Here is a 14,475-nt window from a genome sequence, read left to right as displayed (position 1 = left end):
TATCGCAGTTCCCTTGTATCTTACTCCTTGTTTCTCGCTTGCTGTTTTTAAGATTCTCTCTTTGTCTTTAAAACTGGGTATTTTAATTATGAGGTGTCTTGGCGTAGGCCTCTGTGGGTTCATCTTGAGTGGGACTTTCTGTGCTTCCTGCACTTGCGTGTCTGTTCCTCTCTCCAGGTTAGGGAAGTTCAAACAGGGTTTCTATCCCTTCCCCCTTTTCATTTTCTTCTGGCATTCCTCTGATTCGAATGGTGTTGCATTTCATGTTGTCTTGCAGTTCCCTTAAACTATCTTCATATCTTTTTAGTCTTTTTGTGTGTGTGTGCAGCTGCTCTCTCTGGGTATTTCTTTCTATCTTGTCTTCTAGCTCACTAATTCAGTCCTCTGCTTGATCCAGCCTGCTTATAATTCCTTCTAGTATATTTTTTATTTCAGAAATTGTATTCTTCATTTCTTTATGGTTCTTGCTTATAGTTTCTATTTCCCTTTTCATACTGTTGTAGTTCCTACTCAGTTCCTTTAGTTGCCTGTGAGTTCCTCGAGCATCCTTGTAACTATACTTTAGAATTCTGTATGTGATAGTTTGCTTGTCTGTATTTCATTTAGCTCTTTCACTGGAGAGTCTCCCTTCCTTTCAATTGCAGGTTCTTTCTTTGTATTCCCATTTTAGGTGACTCTTTTTGTCTGTTTCTGTGATTCCCAGTGCTCTGCTTTGCCAGCTGTCTTTGTAGGATGACCTTCTGTGGTAGAATTTCTGTGGGGGTCAGTGGTGTGGTCTTTTCGATCTCCTTATCTGGATGCTCAAAGGTTGCCCTTTCTTCGTTTGTGTGGGCTCTCTTATTGTACTTAGGTTTTACCTATTGGTGGCTCCTTTAGTGGTAGGTTCTCCTCTTCAGTGGGTTTACTCGTATTCACCACTTCCATCTTGTCTTGTATGTGATCAGGGGCAGGTTGAAGGCAAAATGGAGTAAGACAGCGGGACAGTGTTCTGTGGGATTTAATGTACCAAAAAGTAGAGAACAGATAGGAGATCCTTTGGAAAAGTACACCAATAACTGTGATATTTCACCGAACTAGCCACTTTTCATGAAAAGGTGAAAAGGAGATAAGACTCTTATTGAAGGGGCAAATGAACGTGAGCTGACTCCAAAAAGCAGAGCAGCTATGCAAGGTTAGATGGTGAGATATAGTGAGAGTAAGGGTAGAAACTTGAGGTAGTATGAGAGAGAAGAAAGTTAACCACAACAGTAAAAGCTCAGGAAGATAGTGAAATGGACCAAGACCAGGGGAGGATACTGTGTGGGATTTGGAACAATGACAAGAAATATATAATCTGAATAAAAAGAATTAAAAGTAAAAGACTAAGAGTAGTGTGTTTATTGGAATACGAATGAAATGAAAGAAGAATAAAAATGCAATATGAAAAGGAGAACAAAGAAAACCAATCAAACAATGAAATCAAACAAACAAAACAAAACAATAAAAACCTGCACGGAAAGAAGAGAAATAAAAAAATAAAAGTCACACAAAAAAATAAAGTGCAAATTCCGAAGAATAGCAAAGTGAAATTTGTCTCAGTTGTTAGTGTTAGCTTTCTGACCTTTCTCTGGATCTGTCTTTGGTGGTGCTTTCACAGCACCAGGTCTTATTATCTTACACTTGTAAAAAAAAAGAAGGAAAAAAAAAAAAAGTCTTCTGTTGACTTTAAACCCACCAAGCAGGTTCTGCTGGTCTTCCTGTATGCCACCTGCAGAGTGGGGCTGGGCTCTATTTTTTTTTTTTTTTTTTTCATTTCTGTGGTTCTGAGAGGATGGGGGCTTGCTCTGGGTTACACTATTCACAGGTGGCCAGCATCCAGCTCACTCCCTCAGAGTGAGCCCTGTGCAGCCCACATTGTCCATATGTACCAGGCCAGTGCCTTTAATCTACCTCATTGTACAACCCCTTGATTAGTCCATGAGGTTCACCAAGTGGGAGCAAATGGCACCCCTGCTCCTCCCTCTTTGCTGGATTGAACGCTGTGTGCACAAAGCCCCTTCAGGGCAGTTTAGTTCACCTATTGAATTAAATCTCTCTGGGAACTGCTACATCTCTGAGCCCTGGCTGCACCCCTTTGATAAATCTGTGAGATGCCCTGAGTGGAAGAAAATCATGCCCCTCCCTCCCTCTTCACTGGCCCAGCCGATGAGCTCAAGAGGTCCTTGCACAGTGGCTGAGAGCCATTTTTTTTTTTTTTGAGAGAATTCCCCGTGGTTGCGATTGGCCATTCTCAATAAACGACTGGATTTTCACACAGCCAAACTCTCTGACCAGTCCCCAAACTGTCTGGGTCACAGCTACCCAGTCTTGACCCATCTCTTTTTCCCATCTCCTGGTGTCACCCAGCTCTCCAGTTTCTCTGGTATTGTCCCAGCCAGGACCACAGTCCCAGAAGGGGTACACTACCTGCTATGTGTCTCCCGCTGCGCCTTTATCCACCCCCACCTCCACCAGTGACTTAAAGTGTCTAGGTCTTTCCAGGCACAGGCCTGTGACTTCCCCACTCTGGAAGGGGAGGGAGCTGCCGAGTTACAATAACTAACCTGGTTCCCTTCCAAAGCTCCTGCAGCAGCTGTGGTCCCCAGGGACCTTCTTTTTTGCCTACAGAATCTCCTTACTGTCTGTTTTTAATCGTCCTCTGCAATCTTTGGCTTCCAAACTTAATGTATGCTGGGATTCTGTTAGCTGCTCAGTCTATTCTTGTGAAGATTGGTTCAGTGTCCCAGTTGGGTGCACAAGCAAGTGGGTTCAGCTCCCACCTACATCACTGTCTTCTTCACCTCTCTAAAGTGATTACTTTTAGATACGTATTTATTGTCATTTTTTAACTATTTTCCTCTTCTTATTCAAACAGGCCCTTTAACATTTATTGCAGCACTAGTTTGGTATTAACAAACTCCTTTAGCTTTTTATTGCCTGGGAAGCTCTTTATTTCTCCTTCAATTTTAAATATCCTTGCTGGGTAAAGTAGCCTTGGTTGTAAGTCCTTGCTTTTCATCACCTTGAATATTTCATGCCACTTCCTTCTGGTCTGAAATGTTTCTGTTGAGTAATCAGATGATAGTCTAATTGGAGGTTCCTTGTAAGTACTGCTCTTTTCTTGTGTCTTTTAAGATTCTCTTTTTTCTTTAAGCTTTCATTTTAATTACAATGTGTCTTGATGTGGGCCTCGTTGGGTCCATCTTGTTTGGAACTTTCTATGCTTCTTGGATTTGTGTATCTTTTTCCTTCACCATGTTAGGGAAGTTTTTAGTCATTATTTCTTCAAATAAGTTCTTGATCTCTTGCTCACTCTCTTCTCCTTCTGGTATTCCCATGATGTGGATGTTGTTACACTTCATGTTGTCCCAAATGTTTCTTAAACTGTCCTCTTTTTTTAATTATTTTTTGCTTTTGCCGCTCTGCTTGCATGTTTCTATCTTGTCTTAAAACTTGCTGAGTTGATCCTCTGCTTCATCTAACTTACTATTTACTCCTTCCAGTGTACTACTTATTTCAGATGTTGCATTCTTTATTTCTGACTGGTCCTTTAGTGTTTCTATGTTTTTACATGCTGTTTAGTATCCTTATAATCATTCCTGTAAACTATGTGATAAATTGCTTGCATCCATTTAATTTAGTTCTTTTTCTCTCATTTCATTTGGTGCCTTTTTTTTTAACTTTGAAAAAACATTTTATTGATTATGCTATTATAGTTGTCCCATTCCTCCCTCTTTTATTTCCCTCCACCCTACACTGCCCTACTGCCCAGCATTCCACCCCCTGCCTTAGTTTATGACCATGGGTTGTGCGTACAAGTTCTTTGGCTTCTCCATTTCCAATACTATTCTTAACCTCCCCCTGCCTATTTTGTACCTACTATTTATGCTGCTTATTCCCTCTACCTTTTCCCCCATTTTCCCCCCTCTCCTTTCCCTCTGTTTTACTGTTCATAGTTTTTGATATTCTTCTTCTTAGATAAGTCCATTTAACATTTCATATAAGAAGGGCTTGGTGATGATGAACTCCTTTAAATTGACCTTGTCAGGGAAGCACGTTATCTGCCCTTCCATTCTAAATGATAGCTTTACTGGATAGAGGAATCTTGGATGTAGGTCCTTGTCTTTCATGATTTTGAATACTTATTGCCTGCCCCTTCTTGCCTGCCAGGTTTCTTTAGAGAAATCAGCTGATAATCTTATGAGCACTCCTTTGTAGGTAACTGCCTCCTTTTCTCATGCTGCTTTTAAGAGTCTCTCCTTATCTTTAATCTTGGATAATGTAATGATGATGTGCCTTGGTGTGTGCTTCCTTGGGTCCAACTTCTTTGGGACTCTCTGAGCTTCCTGGATCTCCTGGAAGTCTATTTCCTTGGCCAGATTGGGGAAGTTCTCCTTCATTATTTTTTCAAACAAGTTTCCAATTTCTTGCTCTTCCTCTTCTCCTTCTGGCATCCCTATGATTCGGATGTTGGAACATTTAAAGTTGTCCCGGAGGTTCCTAAGCCTCTCCTCATTTTTTTGAATTCTTGTTTCTTCCTTCTGTTCTGGCTGAATGTTTATCTCTTTCTTCTGCTCCCAATCATTGATGTGAGTCCCAGTTTCCTTCCCTTTACCGTTGGTTCCCTGTATATTTTTCTTTATTTCACTTTGCGTAGGCTTCACTTTTTCCTCCATTTTGCGACCATATTCAACCAATTCAGTGAGCATCCAGATTACCAGTGGTTTGAACTTTGCATCTAATAGGTTGGCTATCTATTCATCGCTTCGTTCTATTTTTGGAGCTTTGATCTATTCTTTCATTTGGGCCATATTTCTTTGTCTCAGCGCACCTGTTATGTTGGAAGGGGCAGAGCCTTAGGTATTCACCAGGATGGGGCAACCCAGGTGACTGAGTTATGATGCTGTGTTGAGGGAGGGGTCCAAGAAGGAACAATGCCACTTGCTCGGCTCTCCTCCAGCTTTATTACTTCCCCCACTACCCACAAATTTGGCCCTTCTAGTGCTGAATCCCAGGTAGGTGGGTTTGTGTACATTCTAGGACCCTGTAGGTCTCTTCAAGGAACTATCCTGTGAGGCTGGGAGTTTCTCCCAATGCCACAAACCCCACAGGTTTTTACCTACAGAGGTATGGAGGCTTTCTTTTCCTGCACTGGAACCCTGGGTTGCACGACCTGTCTCACTCCCCAGCTGCTTCTTACAGCTTATCCACATGCAAATATGGGTCCGCCCAGTCTGCCAGCTGCCACTGCCCACCCAGTCCTCCAGCTGCTGCCTTGCCGTGTGTCCTCTCCACCCGGCTGCCCGTCTCTGCCCTTCCTACCAGTCTAGGTGAATGTTTCTTCTCTAACTCCTTGGCTGTTGGACTCCTATACAGTTCAATTTTCTGTCAGTTCTGGTTATTTTTTGTTTTAAAATTTGTTGTTGTCCTTTTGGTTGTGCAAGGAGGCAAAGTATATCTACCTACACCTCCATCTTGGCTGGAAGTCCTGATGCCTGTTTCTTTGTTTTCCTATTTTGGCTGCCTCTTTGTATCTGTTTCTAGGTATTAGGCAGAGCTTCAAATACTGTTCCAGGCCTTTGCCAGACACTGCCTCTGACTGTCCCTGGACAACCTGTTTGGAGCTGCCAGTAATCCACATCTTGTGGTTCACTCTGCTGGACCTGGGTGTGTGCAGAAAGAACCAAGCTGCTCACCAATGCTGGCCTTTACCAGCACCGGTCTGAAGAGGGTCAGCTAAGTCTCAAAGCTCCCAGAGATCCACCTTTACCTGCAGTCTTTCTGTTAAGCTTAAATACTGAAATTGCCTCCAGCTGTACTCTTCTGCCCTCAGCTTAAGCTCTACTGGGTGAGGAGAGAGATTACTGCAGGTGGGACTATTGCTTCCCCTGAGGCTGATGCTGAATAGAGGCGAGTGCTCTGCCTAAGAAAGATGACTTCTGCAGAATGGGGAATGACTCAGCATAGGGATCTTAGTGATCGTTCCTTCAGCTCTCTCTCCAGAGCCACAAACCCCAGAATCTCCTCATCCATCTCTAGTCCACTCTGCCCTCTCCCTGCTGGAGCCCAGGGTAAGTGGCTGCAAACGCAATTTTGTGCATTGGCCCTTTAAGAGGCCCTCTGCATCTCCAGCCATCTCTCCCTGGTAGACATAAACCCCAGTGCTTTTCACAGGCAGATGTTATTTGGGTTCCTTTCCGTGCTCTGTTGCTTTGGCTGAGGAGCCTAGCTTGGGTTTAGACACCACACTTCTCTGGGGGGACTCCCCAGTCACTGAAATATTCCCCCAGAACATCAGCTGCTGCCTGTGGGAGCCCAGCCAGCCCTCTCGTGCCTCCTCTGTACTCCCTACCAGTCATGTTATGGTGAACTGGTTTCTCCTGTAAGTCCTTGATTATAACGCTTCTCTCCAGCTATTGTTCAGTTGGTTATTCAGGATGATTTGTCTTTAATTTAGTTGTAATTCCAGTTTGGTCCTGGGGGAAGATAAGTGCAGCTTCCACCTACTCTGCCTCCATTTTGCACCTCCTCACTTGTGCTTTTAATGTCATATTCAAGAAATCATTGACAATGCCAAGGAGCTTTTCCCTTTGTTTTCTTCTGGGAGTTTTAAAGTTTCAGATATTATTTTTAAGTCTTTAATTTATTTTTAGGGGTGTGTGTGTGTGTGTGTGTGTGTGTGTAGTGTAAGATAAGTATCCAATTTAATTTTTTTTTACACTGGATATCCATTTTCCCAACAATTTATTGCAGAGACTATCATTTCTCCTTTGTGTATTCTTGTCCCCCTTGTTGAAGATCAGTTCATAAATGTGTGGTTTATTTCTGGGCTCTTTATTCTGTTCCACTGGTCAATGTCTCTTGTGCCAGTATCATATTATTTTCTTAATGGTAGTTTGAAATTAGGAAATGTGATGCCTCCTAATTTGTTCTTCTTCAACCATGCTTTGTCTAGTTGAGGTCTCTTGAGATTCCATATGAATTTTAGGATTTTTCTTTGCATAAATTAATTGGGACCTTGATAGAATTGCATTTAATCTGTAGATAGCTTTGGGTAGTTTGGACATTTTGACAATATTAGTATGAAATATCTTTTCATCTATTTGTGTCTTTTTTAATCTTTTTCATCAGTGTTTTATAGTTTTCTATATATGTCTTTATTGCTAAGTATATTATGCTTTTTGTATGCTAGTGTAAATGGGATTTTTTTTTATTTCTAATAGTTTATTGTTAAAGAAATTCTACTGAATTTATTTATTACTTTTAACAGTTTTATTGTGAAGTCTTTAGGGTTTTCTACACATACATTGAATCATTTTATATACAGAGATAAGTTTACTTGTTTCTTTCCAATTTGGATGCCTTTTATTTAATTTTTTTTCTTGCTCTAATTGCCCTCACTAGGACTTCTATTACTGTGTTGAGTAGAAGTAAGAAAAATGGGCATCCTTGCCTTGTTCCTAATCTTAGGGTAACAGTTTTCAGTTTTTAACTGTTGAGTGTGAGGTTAGCTGTGAGCTTTTCATATATGGCCTTCAATATGTTTAGGTAAATTCTTCCTATTCCTAGTTTATTAAGCATTTTTATCATGAAAGGATGTTGGATTTTGTCAGTATTTTTGTTGCTTCAATTGATATGATTATGTGATTTTAATTCATCATTCTGTTAATGTGATGTTTCACAATTATTGACTTTCATATGTTGAAACATCCTCATGTCACAGGGATAGATACCACTTGGTCATGGTGTAAAACCCTTTTAACGTGCTTTTGAATTCAGCTTGCAAGTTTTCTGTTGAGGATTTTTGCATCTGTAGTCATCTGGAATACTGTCCTATAGTTTTATTTTCTTTTAAAGTCTTTTGCTTTTGCTATGAGTGTAATGCTGGTCTCATAAAGCTACTTGGAAGTGTTCCCTCCCATTTAATATTTTGGAAGAGTTTGAGCAGGATTGTCCTTAATTCTTCTTTCAGTGTTTGACAGAGTTCACCCATGAATCTATCTGGTTCTGGTACTTTCTTGGGATGTTTTTTATTACTGATTTAATCTCATTACTAGTTATAAATCTGTTCAAATTGTCTATTTACACATAATTTAGTCTTAGTATAGATTGTGTGTTTCTAGAAATTTGTTATTTTCCAGATTAACCACTTTCTTGGCACAGAATTATTCACAGTAGTCTTTTATAATCCTTTCTAGTTTTGTGGCACTAGTTGTAATGTGTCCTCTTTCATTTCTGATTTTATTTGTCCTCTCTTTTTTATTCTTAGTCCATTTAAAGGTAGTCAATTTTGTTGATCTTTAAAAAAACAGCTTTCAATTTAGTTGATTTAAAAAAATTATTTTTATAATCTGTGTTTTGTTTATTTCTGCTCTAATCTTTATTATTATTTTTTTATTTCTGCTAACTTTGGGCTTAGTTCTTTCTCTAGTTCCTTGAGGTGTAAAGTTCTTTATTTGAAGTTTTTCTTCTTTTTTTAATGTAGGGACTTACTATAAACCTCCTTAGTACTGCTCTTGCTGTATCCCATCAATGTTGTTATGTTTTGGTTTCATTTTTGTTTGCCTCAAGATATTTTCTAATTTCTCTCTTTATTTACTTGACCCATTAGTTGATCAAGAGTATTTTTTATATTTCACATTATTTGTGAATTTTCTAGCTTTCCTTATGCTATTGGAAACAAAGTATTGTAATCTTCTGATGTTATTGTGTTGCTATTTTCTCCCTTCAGTTCCCTCAGCATTTGCTTTATATATTTAGGTGTTCTCATGTTAGCTGCATATATATTTATAGTTGTCATATCTTCCTGGTGAATTGATGCTTTTATCATTATATAATGTCCTTTCTTGTCTCTTGTGATAGTTTTGACTTAAAGTCTATTCAGTCTGATACCCCTGCTCTCTTTTGGTTATCATGTTCAGGGAATTTTTCTGTTCTTTAATTTTCAACCTATGTGTGGCCTTAAATCTAAAGTGAGTTTTCTGCAGACAGCATACATTGGATCTTACTTTTTATTCATTTGGCCACTCTATGTCTTTGAAAGGGAATTTAATCCACTTATATGTAAAGTGACTATTGTTAGGGAAGGACTTACTATTGCTATTTATTTGTTGTTTTTTGCCTTGTAATTCTTTCGTCCTTTTTTTCTCTCTTAGTGTCTACTTTTGTGTTTCACTGATTTTTTGTGTCATGATATGCTTTTTCTTTCTCATTTTCTTTTTCTGCATGTTCTATAGGTATTTTCTCTTTTTTTAATAATTTATTTATTTTTAGAGAAGGGAAAGGAGGGAGAGAAACATCAATATGTGATTGCATCTCATGCACCCCCTACTGGGGACCTGGCCTGCAACCCAGGCATGTGTCCTACACTGGGAATCGAACCAGCAACCCTTTGGTTTGCAGGCCAGTGCTCAATCCACTAAGCCACACCAGCTAGGCCTATAGGTATTTTCTTCATGATTACAATCAACCTTACTTAAAATTATAGCAAGTTACTTAGAGTTATAGCAATCTATTCTAAGACAATAGTAGTTAAGTTCAATCTCATTGAAGAGCTCTATTTTATTTTCTTGAATGTTATTTTTTTTAAATAGCATCCAATTTCCAATAGATAGGTTTCTGAAGATTATTTTTTTCTTTGCATGGTCTCTGGTTTTCCTATTTGCTTTCATTTCTGTTTTTGTTTGTTTGTTTGTTTTGTTTTGTTTTCTTTCACATTAGAGGCTTTCCTCAGATGCCTGATAATCCATGCTTGCATTTATGAGTCAGGACCAAAAACAAATTGGAAGCTTTTAGTACATGAGTGGTCCTTGTTGACTTTGAGCTTCACTTTAAAGTCATCTGGCTCCTCTATTTGTTGGAGAAATTCCCCATCCAAAATTAGAATTTTTAGATTTTTCCTCTTGGGGCTAATCCAGTTCTTCAGATAAAACATTTATAAACTCTTGTTTGGAAAGCTACTACTACCAACACTGTAGGAGCCAAAAGGGGGAAATTGTCTGGGGTATCCTCAGCATTCAGTATGCATTATTTATCTTAATTTTCTTGCTTTCAGAAACAGTATTTACACCTTCATTTGGGCCTGGCATTCCCTATATCTAGAGAATGAACCTCCAGTATTCACCAGGATTGGGAGTGGCCTTTTACCCAGTAGCATGTTGTAGGGGAGGATATTTTAAGGTCTAGTTGGTTTTTAAACAGCTTTCAACCTACCCACCTTGTCTTAACTCCATCCCCTTACATCTGTTTCCAGAGATACCTGAAGCTATCAATTTCTGAATTGTTTTAGAATACTTAGGTATAGATTGTATTGGTTCCTGGCTTTCCCCACTGCTAGTTGAAGATTCAGCTTTCTTGAGTATGCTTACCCAATATTTCCCAGCTCACCCCATATTTCCCAGAGTATTGTTGCTATTGCTTCTTTTCCTTGTTCTTCCTGACCTTGTAGGTTTGTTTAAAAAAGAAAAATCCTACAGTTTTTGAGAGTTTTCTGGAGGGAATGAAATTAAATACATGTGTTCAATCCACTATCTTGATCTGAAACTAATGAATTATAACCACAATGAAGTAGTTGCCTTACCTCCCTCATGTGATATTTCTCTTGATCTTCTGTTCATATTAGGTGTTATACTTGAAGAACCTTAGCCCTCAGGCAACCGAAAGAGATCTTGTCTCATTGTTCGCTCGATTCCAGGAGAAAAAAGGACCTCCAATTCAATTCAGAATGATGACTGGACGAATGAAGGGACAAGCTTTTATTACCTTTCCCAGTAAGTAACTTTATCTGGGTAATTACTCAGTTGTAGCATCGTCATTAGAGACTACTTATGCCATCTCTAATTTAAATACAGTCCTTTGACTTCTCCATAACACATGAAAAACATTTGCTTAAACAAGCACACGGGAAGAGGAGAAGAGAAGTAAGCAAAATACGAATTCAGTGTTCCTCTATCCTCACTTCTGGGCTTCCTCTCCACTACTGAGTGTGTGTGCATGACCACCTTACCCCATTGTACTCAATTTTCCTCAATCTTTGCACTTTCTTCTAACTTTATGAAAATTTACTTCACCTTTGAAAATTTTACTTTACCTTTGCTCACAATAGTATTTGTAGTCTAAGTTATAATTATATTACTTATTAATATATTGGTATTCTGATCAGAACACTTATACTTGCTTAATGTATAATTTAGGACTAAGAGACTGTAAGCTAATATGCTAGTTCACTAGTAATTCACAACTAGTGGATGATTTTTTTAAATTTTTTTGTTAAAATTTTATTTATTTATTTTTTTAGAGATGGGAAGGGAGGGAGAAAGAGAGGGAGAGAAACATCAAAGTGTGGTTGCATCTCACAGATCCCCTGCTGAGAACCTGGCCTGCAACTCAGGCATGTGCCCTGACTGGGAATCAAACCAACAACCCTTTGGTTTGCAGTCTGGCACTCAATCCACTGAGCCACACCAGCTAGGGCATATTCTTATTACTATTATTTACATCTTAACACATGATTTGAGTATCCTAATCCAAAGGGAACAAATAATATAGGAATTTTGGTTTCTCTGACAGACCGTACTATCTTTTTTTTCTTTTTTTTTGGCTGTAGGCTGGGTATGAACTGTACTTTTCATTATTCCTAAGATATCAGCCTAATAATCTATATACAGGCAAGTGATTTACACTTGAGCAGTTCCAAACTCCACTCTTCTCATGTAGTCTTGTACCATCTTTCCTATCTCATTGAAGGTTTGTGGATTATCTACACCAGTAATTTTCAGCCTTTTAAGTGTGAAGATTCTTTCTAAACTTAAAAAAAATCTTTTATGGACCCCACCTACTATGATCCTTTAATTGAAAATATATACATATAATAAAAAGGCTTTATAAACTAAGTATTTTCAAATGGATAACTGTTTTACTACTCATAGTAGCAGCCATCCACATTTGAAAATTTGTAGTACATATGTAAATTGTGACATAAATTGGTTCAGTGTAAAAATATTGCTTGTGTACTTTTGATTTCACAAACTTCGGACAATAATTCCATTCCTTCCTGATTTTCTACATCAAGGCTCTAGTACTCATAAGTTGAATACTCCTGCTGTACACTCTGTATTCTCACATCTCAAGTTTTCATATGCTTACAAGGATTAATCATTAGACTTATTTATCCCAATGAGGGTTCCCACAATCACTCTCCTATCAAAACATAAGAAGGAGCAAAATATCCTTAATACCATGATAACCTCTTTTATTTGTGTTGACCATTTTGAAAATGATTTCATTCTCACAATACCCATAATCTGTTATCTAAGATAGAGGTTTGTGTATTAGTAGTTATAACTTAGACTTCTTTAGCACACTATATTCTTGTTTCTTTACCTATATCTTTAAATTAGGAGGCACTCCCAAACATCTATTTTAAGTTTTTCTTGTCATTATAATTAGCCATTAGTTTAATCTTGCTGAGTTATACAAATTTGAGGTTACGGGAAAGATAATAAAATCAAATAGCTATATGGTCTTATACCCTACATTTAACTCCAAGATAAAAATAAATAAATAAATACATAAACTAAGCTTGGAATGGAATTGAATTATTAAATCCTGTGTAAATTGATATTTTTCTTTTTTTTTTAGATAAGGAGATAGCATGGCAAGCATTTCATCTAGTAAATGGATATAAACTTCATGGGAAAATATTGGTGATAGAATTTGGAAAGAACAAAAAGCAACAGTCAGATCTCCAAGCTGCCTCTCTCATATCATCTGCTACAGAAAGCACTACAGAAATGAGTGGTAGCTAGAAGATATATACATTGTGAGTCCCAGGAAGTCTTTCTGGCATCAGAATCTCTGATCTAGGATTTCTATATAGACAGCACTTTGTTTGGAATTGAAGAAGAGAAACTGAAGAAGAGAAAAATCTAGTTAAGATAATCCCTTTAGCTTTTAGAAAGAATTGGTAGAAAACATTTTTTATAATCAAAGACTGTATAGGTCAGACAAGATGCTGAGTCTGCAGTGTAGGGTACAAAGAATATAATTTTCATGGGATAAATTATAAAGGATTATTTCCAAGGATTTAACAAAATATTTATAGTTTATCTGTGGTCCTAAATATTTGTCCCTAGAGATAACATTCTTTCCAAGACTGCCTCCTATACACAGAACTAAAAAACTAAATACTGAAATACTTATTTATTAGAGCCCATTTGTCACTAATTGTATTCATGTAGTAAATAAATTACCAGGACCCCAGGCCTAGACATCAACAAATGCTGTTAAATGAGAACTATCAGCAGTAACAGTAGTTTCATAAATCAGTACGCATATCTAATTATACTTCCCATTAAGTTATCAGCGCATTCAGTAAGCCATATATTTTTCTAATGAAAGCATCTAGATGTAAATATTGATGTTCTCCTGGTCATTTATAGCTAACTACCATTGAGTAATCATTGAATTCAAAGCAATATGCATCAGATAAACATCTAATATATGTTAGGTATTAGGTATATGCATTTAAGAGGAACATACTAGCAAAAAATACTAAAGGAGAAATGGGTGGAAAGAGTTATCTAGAAGAGAGGAAGCCAGTCCCAAATACCCCAGTTGTTTTTTTATAGTTGCTGGAGAATAGAAAGACAAGGTATAGAGAAGATAGTACAAACTTTGGACTCAGACCTGTGTTTGAATTTCACAGCCACACTTATCACTCCATGACCTTGGCAAGCCATTAATCTGAACCTCTGATTTCTCATCTATAAAATGAGGAAAATAATACTATTCACCTTGTTGGGTTGTGAGAATTAAATGAGATGATATTATCCAGATTAAAGAGCAGGAAAAAAAAAAAAGAAGGAAAAACTAAACAGAGTATAGCACAATTAACCCTGCAGATGTCAAAGTCAAAAAAAAAAATACAGCATAGGTCTCGTGTGTGCAAGAGATACATTAATTACTAGTATGTGCTGAAATGTGAAAAAAAACAGCAGATTTGCATTTATTATACTTATATAATACAAGATTTTTATTTATTTTCCATTACAGTGTAGAAATTAAAGAAATATAAAAACGTAAAGAATAATTTTTCAAATAATAAAAATAATATTGCTAAAAATATAACCAAAAAAAGTATAACATTAATTAATGAGAATCTTCAATAGTTGGCTTTGCAAAATGTTTGTAACAGTCATTGCAAACAGTATTGCTATGCTCAAGGCAAAAATACTTTTCACAACACTTGCAAAAATATTTTGATAAGCTCCTTGTTTTGAATGCATAGCACCTAACACATCTTACGAAACACATTTTAACCAAACTGATGGCTTAAAGATTATGGTTTAACATTAGTCACATTTAAACATGCAGTTAGTCATGACCTTGAACCTCTCCACTGGATATGAGTAACGATATTTAAGAAAAGAGTTTGTATCTCTCAAATCAGCCACGATC

General features: G+C 37.5%; 1 protein-coding gene across 2 annotated transcripts in view; it reads left to right on the top strand.

The window, feature by feature from the left end:
* The window catches only part of RBM41 (RNA binding motif protein 41), a 103,474-nt gene extending 89,422 nt beyond the window's left edge, over positions 1–14,052 (top strand). For both annotated transcript variants that reach the window (XM_054576923.1, XM_054576922.1), the window contains 2 exons: positions 10,640–10,787; positions 12,658–14,052. In XM_054576923.1, the coding sequence (XP_054432898.1) occupies positions 10,640–10,787; positions 12,658–12,824 (315 nt within the window). In that variant the 3' untranslated portion in view covers positions 12,825–14,052. The remainder of the gene's footprint in view (positions 1–10,639; positions 10,788–12,657) is intronic.
* Positions 14,053–14,475: the final 423 nt, after the last annotated feature.

The sequence above is a fragment of the Pteronotus mesoamericanus genome, unplaced genomic scaffold, assembly GCF_021234165.1.
Source record: "Pteronotus mesoamericanus isolate MK-2021 breed Mesoamerican mustached bat unplaced genomic scaffold, CSHL_Meso_final contig_37, whole genome shotgun sequence".
Taxonomy (NCBI): Eukaryota; Metazoa; Chordata; class Mammalia; order Chiroptera; family Mormoopidae; genus Pteronotus; species Pteronotus mesoamericanus.
The sequence above is the reverse complement of the archived record's forward strand: the minus strand, read 5'-3'. Positions and strand labels throughout refer to the sequence as shown.